Source organism: Myotis lucifugus, unplaced genomic scaffold (assembly GCF_000147115.1).
Source record: "Myotis lucifugus unplaced genomic scaffold, Myoluc2.0 scaffold_331, whole genome shotgun sequence".
Classification (NCBI taxonomy): Eukaryota; Metazoa; Chordata; class Mammalia; order Chiroptera; family Vespertilionidae; genus Myotis; species Myotis lucifugus.
Window position 1 is genome coordinate 600386 of NW_005871379.1, and position 11391 is coordinate 611776.

The window sequence follows — 11391 nt, forward strand, 5'->3', positions numbered from 1 at the left end:
TGGAGTCCTCCTTCACTGAAGCAAGCAAGCCTCATGTTCGCTTCCAGCTGCCTGGCTGCCGGCCGCCATCTTGGCTGGCAGTTAATTTGCATATCGCCCTGATTAGCCAATGGGAAGGGTAGCGGTCGTATGCTAATTACCATGTTTCTCTTTTATTAGATAGGATGTTTGCCAAAGGAAACTAGTCTTAACAGTTATTTTTGTATCTTTCCCAGAGATTCTTTATTCATATATCTTTTTTTAAATTTACACAAAGGGATCATAATATGTTGATAATTATATACCTAACTTTTCTCAGCATTATCCAGAGATCTTTCTGTATTAGCATAAAAAGATTCCCCCTCATTCTTTGTACTGATTCCATAGTGTTCCATTGTGTGGGTAAATGTAATTTTTGTTACCTTTTCCCTTTGTTGAATATTCATGTTGAGCCCAATTTTGTAGTATTTTTTTTAAACATCCTTACTATATAGTATAGAGGCCTGGTGCACAGGTGTTTCTTGTACATGTAATTTGTTGTACTTTGGTACGAATGTCAATAGGGGAAATTGCTTGCACTGAAATTGCTGCCTCAAAATTGTATGCATTTTGAATGTTGATAAGTATTGCCAGAACCCTCCCAAAAGGTTACATGGACTTATGTTCATCTGTACCCTCACACCCTTGCCAGCCCTGAATATAATCAAACGTTACTGATCGTCAGTATCATAGTGAAACCTATCTCTTTGTTTTCATTTCCATTTCTTTCACTATGAGAGCTTGGACATCATTTTGCATGTTTATTGGCCATTATTATTTCTTCTTTGAGGTCTGTCAGTTCATTTGCTTTGCCCATTTTTCTGTTGTGTGGTTGTTCTCATTGAGGATATAGTTCTTTGTGAGTTCAGGACGTTGGCCCTTTGTCTATCACATATTTTGACTTAGTTTTTTATTTTTTCCACATGTAAATTTTAACCAACAGAGGTTTTAAACCTTTATGTAGTAAATTTATCAATCTTTTATTACTTCTGATTTTGTGTCTGGATTTCTTCTTAGAAAACCTTCATTTGAAGGTTATAAATACATTCATATTTTCCTCTAGGACTTGTATGGTTTAAGTTTATTTAAATTAGGAGTTGGAATCCATTTGTCCCAGGTTTTCAGATGTCTTGCGTCTCTTATGGAGCAGTATTATGTTACTTTTAATAATTAATGGTGACAGCAGACAGTGGAGGCATTTATGGTAACTTGTGATAAACCTCACTTCATGGGGTTAAGTACTCACAAACTCAAGAATCATTGATTTTTATCTCCTAGTTCTTTGAAATCTGAATTGCATTTGAAAGTTCCAGTGAAATCATGGTTTTACTCTATAGCAATGTATGTTTTCCCAACCTTTCTGGTTATTTTAATGTATTTTCAAAAATATTCAAAACCATGTTTAGTTTTATTGAGTTTATTTAGTTTTATGTAGAGATTAATAAAAGGTAGTGTTATGGATTATATATCCCAAAAGTGTACTGTTTCCCAGTGTCCCAGAACAGAGAAGCAAATCTCTAGCCTCCTGCTTTGTCATTCATTTAACATAGCAGGTTTGCTGTGGGCAGAGGAGAAATGAAGTGCTATGAAATATTGTAGGAGCTGAAACTTGGAATGTGGTCAAAGATGTGCCAAACATATGCCTTTTTTCATATTTTGGCTTTTTCTTTTAAAGGTTTTGCCATTGGAAAAGCCACTGATCGGGCGGACGCTTTTCAGAAAAGTATGTACTTTTTCCCTTCGTTGTCAGTAAGAGATCAGTAGGCTATGTGCTAGACATGATGGAAACTACACACAAAAATAAACTAAAATAACCCTCTCCTGAGACTTCTTGTCCAAGTTCCCACATCTCACAAAGAGCAGTTTCTGAAATACCCATGTTCTTTCACATCATTTTCATCAGACTTGTGATTGTTACCAAAATTGTGAGACAGCTGAGAAGGTGTCTCACACTGACAGAATGTCCAAGGGCACTAAGGAATTACTGTTAATTTTTTGAGGTTGTGATAGTGATATTGTGGTTAAGTTTCTTTTTTAATTAAATTTTTCTCTTTTAGAAATATATACTGAAATTGTTGTGTAAGTTTGAAATTTTCCATAGTAAAATATTTTATGAGAGGTTTTTTGTTAATCCTTAGCAGAGGATATTTTTTCTATTGATTTTTAGACAGCGTGGAAGGGAGGAATGGGAGGGGGGCGAGAGGAGAGAGAAGAATTTATGTGAAAAAGATACATCGATTGGTTGCCTCCTGCATGCGCCCTGACCGGGGCCTGGACCAGCCTGCAACCCAGGTACATGTCCTTGACCGGGAAACAAACCCCAGACCCTTTGATGCGAGGGCTGATGCTCCAACCACTATGCAACACCAACCAGGGCAAAAGATATTTTGAAATCTCCGAGAAAAAGTACATTCCAACAGTAGATTAAGAAAAATATTTTTCATCTTTCAGGCAAAGAACAGAGCAGTTCACTATTTGCATTATATAGAACGATATGAAGACCATACAAGTGAGTATTAATCTTTTCTTTTAAAATTTGCAAGACTGTGTTGGCTCATTGTGTGGCAGTATATCTCTGTGGTAACTTTGTTTTTCTCTGTTGCTATGTTCTTACAATAAACATGTAGAATGTAGAAGCAAACTTTCTCTCCTGAGAAGGTGGTGATGGGTAAATCAGACTTTGTCACTTATCCTTGGCCACTGTGTGCTGGCTGCTTATGGTTGTATTAGTTGCTGTGGAATATTTGCAAGGGCATTAAAGCTCATACCTAACCTTGTTCGTCTTTATGTTTTCATCCTCCAGTATACCATGATATCTCCTTAAGGTTTAAAAGGACACATATCAAGATGAAGAAACAACCCAGAGGTAACTTAAAAACTCTTACAATTTTTTGAAGATAAAGCAGTTCAGTTATAATAGTTCTATTATGTCCTTTACTTTGCTCACTTTTACTTGAGCTCATTTTGAAAATACCAAACAGAAAGCCTAAGTTAGATTTTAAGAAGCCTGAATAATTTTTATACCTAATTGGTTTTTGAAACACTGCCTCCCACCCTGTCCAGTGTGGCTCAGTTGGTTGGAGCGTCACCTCATACACCAGCGGGTGACAGGTTCCATTACTGGTCAGGGTGCGTGCAGGAGGCAGCTGATCAATGTTTCTCTCTTACATTGATATCTCTCTCCCTCTCTTTCCCTCTTTCTCTCTTTCCCTCCCTCCCTCTCTCCTTTCTCTCAAATACATTTTAATTTAATTATAGAGGTTAGCATTTTTTATTTTTTCTGTCTTCTATATTTTTCAGGTTTCTATATAGTTTAACCTATTACCTGTGCATTGGGGTTAAATATTCTGCTAAAGCAGTATGATACATTATAGATAGCTTTTCCTAAAGCATGTGAACCACTATTTCTATGGGAGGATATTAATAACCAAAAGAGTGCCAAGGAGGAAAACTGTATTAAGGAAAGTAAAAAAAGATGCTTGTATATCTTTGTGAATGTACATGTGCATCTCCCGGGGAGATCGAGGATGCCATGTTCCTAAGCTTTAAACATAGGCACTTCTGCCTTGGCTGCAGGACAGTATCTGCTTCCTCACACAGCACTACAAAGCATTTCCTGTACCACACACACATGAATTTAGCTTGTATTAAACAAATGTTTTTTTACATTTGAAGTCTTCACAATCAAAGTACATACAGTCAGCCCTCACTTAACATTGTTGATAGGTTCTGCAAAATAGTGTCTACTATTCATTGGTGGAGCATCTTGTGTGGTCCAGGTGCTGTGCAGCATACACACCTTCCCTCGAGTGCTCCCCATCATGCCCAGGTCATCCAGTGAGCCTCCGAGGCCCCTCTAAACATCTGTCTTGCACTTTCTTGCATGTGTACCTCTCCAGGTGTGTGTGCATCTATACACCTTCACCCATGGGCATATATTCTGTGTGTATATAACTCCACATAGAAGAATAAACCACTGCATTGTTAGCCTGTCTTTAGCCACATTCTAAAGCCCTCAGTTCTCAAATGATCTGGCATAGCTGGCCCACAATTATTTTTCTCTTTCAAATAGCAAGGACAGTGTTAGGTAAGAATATAGTTTTTACACACATATATTGAGTCACGAAGAAAAATGCTGTGCCTTAAAGTGAGTGGGGAGGTTTCTGAGTTTCACGTCTGGCTAATCAGAATGCTCGCATCTAAACTTGGAGCTCTTTTCTGTCACTCACTCCCACCTGCATTTGCTAGGTACTGGTCTAGGCTCTGAGAACACAGCAGTGAACTATATCCAGCTCTCATGGAGCCCACATTCTACCTGAGGGCAACATCGGATTGACAGGTTCTGCTGAGGGCCTGAAGCAGCAGCCAGGATGCCAGTTTAGGGAGATCCTGGCCTTGGGAAGGAAGGGTGATACCTTCAATCTGTGGTTAAAGATTGACCCCTGAGGACGAGGTATTTAAGTGAGACATTTAAGGTGAGAAGTAGCCGTGTGGAGAACAGGCAGGGAAATGCCAAGTGCAAAGTCCCCCAGGTGACAATGCCAGCACCAGGAGGGTGGAGTCTGCATGAGGTCAGCGAGATGTCAGGTCATAGAGGGCTTTGGGGGTGGGGTGGAGCATTTTATTTTATTTTATTTGAATTCAGAGAATAATGGGAAGTGAGGGCTTTAAAGGAGAAGAGATATGTTTGGTTTGTTTTTAAAGCTCTTCCTGGAGCAGGTATTGTAAGTAGGCATTAATAGGGCACATGGCTGGAGGTCAGGTCTGCAAGGAGGTGAGAAGGACAGGCCAGGAGAACATCAGAGGAGAGTGTTACAAAGCCAGAGAGTCTTTCCAGGAGAAGAAAGTGGACTTCTCTGCTCAGTGCAGCCAAGCAGTCGAGGGGTGACAACAGATGTATCCCTCGATGGTTAGTTCTTAGCAGGATGTGAGGAACTGCCAGGCAGCTCAGTTCATCTTCATAACAACCCCGTTTTTCTGCCCATGTGCTCAAGATATTTATTTCTTTAGTTCAAATAACATTTAAATAAGGATCATCAGGGAAGTTAAATAACTTGTCAAGGGTCACCCAGCTGGGAAGTGATGAGCTGGACTGTGAACCAGAGTATCCTAAATCCAGAGCCTGGAGCTGTGTGAAAGCAGCAGTGCACTGACTCTGATTCTCCCCTTTCCTAGGCTACGGTCTTCGCTGCCACCGCGCCATCATCACCATCTGCCGTCTCATTGGCATCAAAGACATGTATGCCAAGGTCTCGGGGTCCGTGAACATGCTCAACCTCACCCGGGGCCTCTTCCATGGTCTCTCTTGCCAGGTAACCGTGCCTTGGGTCTGAAACGGAAGTTCTGGTTTGCATTTCAGTTGTGTGTGTTGAGACTACCATGTCCTGGGGCCACCTGAAACATGGGTTTTATGCTGACTAATCAGGTAGTTCATTCAACTGAAGAGTTAGTTCACGAAGATGAACCTTTAAAAAATACTTCATGGGCGTTTTGAACTTTCAAAAGTAAGTATTTTTAAAAGTTAGTAATTAGACTCTGTTTTATTATGAAAAGAATACATGCTTGTTCTAAATCTCCAACAATATAGAATTAAAATAAAAAGAGAAAGTCCATTTCCTAATTTAGACCTTTCCATTGGAACCGGTGTGAGCCTCTCAGCCCCTGCTCCACTCATGAGAGCTGTCTTTACGGGAAGCAGTGTTCATGGTCCCGGCACAGGTTGTTCAGGCAGCTGCCTGACCTCTGAGGAGCCATGAACCCTAATATGCCAGGCTGTCACCACACAGTTGGGAGTCCTGGGCCAGTGCTGACTATCCCTCGAAAGGAGGGGTAGATCTTAGCAGATCTGCATGAGAGAAAAGAGAGCTGGGTTCAAGAGACTCCTTTCTGTGGCCTCCGTTTGTTGAGGAGTTTGTTGAGGATTTTGACAGGCTTCCTTACAGAGAGTTTGATGGCTGTTTTTGAACAAAGTGATCTGTGGAATCATTGTAGCTCTCTCTGTTCAAAATAGGAAAATTAATGAAAAGAAAGGGCTTTGTTTAAAAGGAATATACCTAGGAAAAAACTTAACCAAGGAGGTAAAGGGCTTGTACTCAGAAAATTACAGGATGTTGAAAAAAGAGATAGAGGAAGACATAAGTAAATAGAAGAAGATACCGTGTTCATGGATTGGTAGAATCAACATCATAAAAATGTCCATACTACCCAAAGCAATCTATAGATTCAGTGCAATCCCCGTTAAAATACTAACAGCATATTTCAAAGACCTAGAACAAACTCCAAAAATTTATCTGGAATAAAAAAAGACCCCGAATAGCTGCAGCAATCTTGAGAAAGAAGAACAAAGTTAGACGAATCACAATACCAGATATCAAGCTGTATTACAAAAACACTGTTCTCAAAACCGCCTGGTACTGACACAAGAACAGACATATAGACCAACGGAACAGAACAGAGAACTCAGAAATTGACCCAAGCCGTTGTGCTCAAATAATATTTGAAAAGGGAGGCAAGAGCATACAATGGAGTCAAGATAGTCTCTTCAATAAACTAGGGGCGCCGCCCTACCTTAACCCTGAACCTCTCCATGCAGAGCTCTATAGCGTGCCTGGCCCAGCCCCCAAACCCTCTGGCCTTCTCTGGCCACTTCAAGCCCCGCCCTCACTCCCTCGAGTCGCATAGGGCTGGTCCCGTCTTCTCGGCACCTCCTCGCTTCTGCCCCATCTCCGGAGTAACGCAGTGGCTCTGCCCCATCATGGCACCGGAGGAGAGCATGGAAGCCTCCTGCCTGCTGCACTGTGCTCCTTCCCCTGGCAGGTGGGCCGCGGGGCACTCAGAGTGCGAGCGGTGGGTGGCGAAGGACTGGTGAGGGGGGCACTATGCCCTCTCACCCCTGCCCTCCCAGGCACGGGATAGTCCCGCCTCCTTCAGGCTCCTCCCCGCTTCCACCCCGTCTCTGGAGCAACACCCTAGCTTATATGCTAATGACCTGATCATTATTGTTATGGCGTATCGACCACTAGCATATTAGCTCTTTATTAGTATAGATGGTGTTGGGAAAATTGGACAGATACATGCAAAAAAATGAAACTAGACCACCAACTTACACCATACACAAAAATAAACTCAAAATGGATAAAGGACTTAAGTGTAAGACAGGAAACCATAAAAATCTTAGAAGAATCCATAGGCAGCAAAATAGCAGACACATGTCGTAGCAATATCTTTACTGATACAGATCCTAGGGCAATGGAAACTAATGAGAAAATAAACAAATGGGACTACATCAAAATAAAAAGCTTCTGCACAGCAAAAGAAACCATCAATAAAACAACAAGAAAGCCCACTGCATGGGAGGACATATTTGCCAATGTTATCTCTGATAAGGGTCTAATCTCAAAAAGTTACAGGGAAATCATACAGCTTAACAAAAGGAAGATACACAATCCAATCAAAAAATGGGCAAGGGACCTAAATAGACGCTTTTCAAAAGAGGACATACAGAAGGCCAAGAGACATGAAAACATGTTCAAAGTCATTAATCATCTGAGGGATGCAAATCCAAACAACAATGAGGTGCCATCTCTCACCTGTCAGAATGGCTATCATCAACAAATCCACAAAGGACAAGTGCTGGCGAGGATGTTGAGAAAAAGAAACCCTCGTGCACTGCTGGTGGGAGTGTAGACTGGTGCAGCCACTGTGGAAAACAGTATGGAGTTTCCTCAAAAAATTAAAAATGGAATTTCCATTTGACCCAGTAATCCCACTTCTAGGAATATAGCCCAAGAAATCAGAAACACCAATCAGAAAGGATATATGTACCCCTATGTTTATAGCAGCACAATTTACAATAGCTGTGATTTGGAAACAGCCTAAATGTCCATCAGCAGATGAGTGGATTAAAAAACTGGGTACATCTACACAATGGAATACTATGCTGCTATAAAAAAAGGAATTCTTACCATTTGCAACAGCATGGATGGAACTGGAGAGTATTATGCTAAGTGAAATAAGCCAGTCAGAGAAAGATAAGTGTCACATGATCTCACTCATTTGTGGAATATAATGGACAACAAAAACTGATGAACAAAAATAGAACCAGAGACATAGAAGCATCAAACAGACTGTCCAACCTTGAGGGGGTAAGAGATCAACCAAAGGACTTGTATGCATGCATATGAGCATAACCAATGGACACAGACAGTAGGGGGGTGAGGGCATGTGCTGAGGGGTTGGAATGGCCGGGGAGAGGTCAATTGGGGGAAAAAGGAGACTCATGTAATACTTTAAACAATTAAGAATTTAAATTAAAAAAAACAAACATCTTTTTTGAACAGCTGTGTGTGTGTGTGTGTGTGTGTGTGTGTGCGCTGTCCAAAACATCCTTCAAAAGTACTTTTGAATTTAAACTTATTGTTAGAGGTTTAATTATTTGATGTGACTAAGATTGTTTATTTTTTAAATATATTTTATTTATTTCAGAGAGGAAGGGAGAGGAAGAGTGAGATAGAAACATCAATAATGAGAGAGAATCATTGATTGGCTACCTCCTGCACACCCCCTACTGGGGATCGAGCCCACAACCCAGGCATGTGCCCTTGACTGGAATCAGTCCCAGGACCCTGCAGTTCGCAGGCCGACGCTCTGTCCACTGAGCCAAACCAACTAGGGAAAGATTGGTTTTAGATAGTTCATATTTATGATCAAGTATATTTGTTCACTTATATGATGTTTTTGTTTTACATTAGTACTTTGAATCTTCTAATGTAACTATCCCAGATACCACCAGCTATTAAAAAGTTGCATTATTTAATGTGCTACTCACGAGAAAAAGTGCCACCAATTTAAGTTATGTGCTATTGATTATCAGACACTGATTTAAATTAGTTTGTTTTTATGAAACAGCTCATCTCTTGTCTAATTTCAAACATATGTAGTGTTAGAATACTACAAGGTAGACAGAACCTGGAAACATGAGATTGAACGTATCGGATATTTTAAGAAACCATCTGTAAACCATCCACTGATTTTATTTGCCTGTTTCCAGACTTTGATGGCTACCTTCTGTCATGAGTCCCTTGGCACTTTCATCCGTGCTAGCAGTACCACCTCCTCATCATTTTATTTTATCCATAAATATGTATCTGAAAGATAAGGATTTGAAAGTACCCACAATACTACTTACTTTATTACCTAAAGAATTCATGGGAATTTAGTATTATCACACATCTCATCAGAGCTCATAGAAATGTCCATTTAGCCCTAGCCAGTTTGGCTCAGAGCGGTAGCCTGGGGACTGAAGGGTCCCAGGTTCGATTCTGGTAAAGGGCACATGCCTGGGTTGTGAGCGCAATCCCCAGTAGGGGGCATGCAGGAGGCAACCAATCAACAATTCTCTCTCATCATTGATGATCCCACCTTTCTCTCCCTCTCCTTTCCTTTCTGAAATCAATAAAAATATATTTTTTAAAAAAGAAATGTCCATTTAAAAATAATTTTTTATGCAATTTGTTTGAATCAGGTTGCAGATGGGTCAGTACATTGTAAGTTTTTGCTGTGTCTTTTAAGTCATTTTTAATGTGTAGGTTCCCTTCTTTTTTCTTGCATTTGGTTAGTAGAAGAAACCAGGCTGTTCCTACTGTGGTTTCCCAGTCTGGTGCTGACTACATATCTGCATGTGGATCCTCCACATTTTCTTTCCCTTTGTGTCCTGTGAATTGGAAGCTAGACTAGGGCTTGATGATATTCAGATTGATTTTGGGCACAGCCTGGCACATGATTGGCAGGGTTTGGAAGGACAGTGCCTTCCCTCTGTCCGCATTGTGGGTAGGAAGGTGTGGCTGAGATTATTCCACCTACAACAGGTCACCCCAGAATCATCTGAAAGGGTATTTAAGTCCTAAGTGGTACAGTGTTGTCACTGCCCACTTCTCTCTGGCTGAAGGCAGTTCCTGCTCTTTGAATTACAGATGTGCCTCACAGTCCTAACTGTTCTTCTCCATTTGGTCTTGCCCAGGAAACCCACCAACAGCTGGCTGATAAAAAGAGTCTCCATGTTGTGGAGTTCCGGGAGGAGTGCGGCCCTCTGCCCATTGTGGTCGCCTCGCCCCAGGGAGCCGTGAGAAAGGATCCAGAGCCGGAAGATGAGGTTCCGGACACCAAACTGGACTGGGAGGATGTGAAGATCGCCCAGGGAATGAAGCGCTCTGTGTGGTCGGGTTTAAAGAGAGCTGCCACCTGAGTTCTCCTAGGCCTCATCCACCCGTTGGTCAGGTCAGCACCTGGAGGGGACTCAGCTACACCTTGGAACATCATGGCATTTTTTGTTTTGTTTTGTTTTTTTAAGGAGAAAGACCAACCTCAAGTTCTTTATTTACAAATAATAAATAATTATAGTTTTAACTTATTGAGCATGTGGTATATATTAGTCACTGTGATAGAATATAATAGAATCAGGGGCATAGAAAGGGAGTGGACTGACTATTCTCGTGGGGGAAAGGGGTGTGGGAGGTGTGGGGGGTGCGGGAAGAGACTGGACAAAAATCGTACACCTATGGATGAGGACAGTGGGGTGGGGGTAGAGGGTGGGGTGGGAACTGGGTGGAGGGGAGCTATGGGGGGAAAAAGAGGAACAACTGTAATAATCTGAACAATAAAGATTTAGTTTTTTTTAAAAAGGAACTTTGCATAATATCCTTGTTTGAGACTATCTTATCTAATAAAAGAGAAATATGTAAATTGACCATCACTTTGTGATGCCCCAGCCAATCAGGAGGGCATATGCAAATTAACCCTCCCCGAAAGATGGTGGTGGCCCTGCCCGCTGACCGCTCCAGGGCTCTGGGCAGCGTGCCTCCTCAGGGCCTCCTTGCTGTGCTCCATACCTGTCAACTGACCTTGCAGCCTCCCTGTGGCCCAGCCCTCAGCCTCAGAGGCAACCCTCCTGGTGTCTGCTGTCTCCCTATACCAGTCGTGGACAAACTACGGCCCGTGGGCCGGATCCGGCCCGTTTGAAATGAATAAAACTAAAAAAAAAAAAAGACTGTACCCTTTTATGTAATGATGTTTACTTTGAATTTATATTAGTTCACACAAACACTCCATCCATGCTTTTGTTCCGGCCCTCCGGTCCAGTTTAAGAACCCATTGTGGCCCTCGAGTCAAAAAGTTTGCCCACCCTTGCCCTATACCCTACCCCTGCCCACTGCTCTGGTAAACAAAACCCTAGTGTTGGAGCAGTCCAGTGGGCACGGATGTGCACAGGAGCTCACTCAGTGCACAGTTAGCGCGCCCTGGAGCCCCGGGCCAGCCAAGGGTGATGGTGGTGGCAGTGGCAGGTGGCTCAGCTTTATTTTGAATAGATGAAAGAGC

The 11391-nt window shown here is 41.9% G+C and overlaps 1 protein-coding gene across 3 annotated transcripts in view; it reads left to right on the forward strand.

The window, feature by feature from the left end:
- Positions 1–10426, forward strand: part of MRPS5 (mitochondrial ribosomal protein S5) — a 27613-nt gene extending 17187 nt beyond the window's left edge. For 2 of the 3 annotated variants that reach the window (XM_014466261.2, XM_023764402.1), the window contains exons 7-11: positions 1694–1741; positions 2470–2527; positions 2822–2884; positions 5194–5330; positions 10037–10426. In XM_014466261.2, coding sequence (XP_014321747.1) covers positions 1694–1741; positions 2470–2527; positions 2822–2884; positions 5194–5330; positions 10037–10261 — 531 coding nt within the window. In that variant the 3' untranslated portion in view covers positions 10262–10426. Of the gene's footprint in view, positions 1–1693; positions 1746–2447; positions 2528–2821; positions 2885–5193; positions 5331–10036 lie in introns of all 3 variants that reach the window. The other variant, XM_006100854.3, reaches the window with a different exon arrangement.
- Positions 10427–11391: the final 965 nt, after the last annotated feature.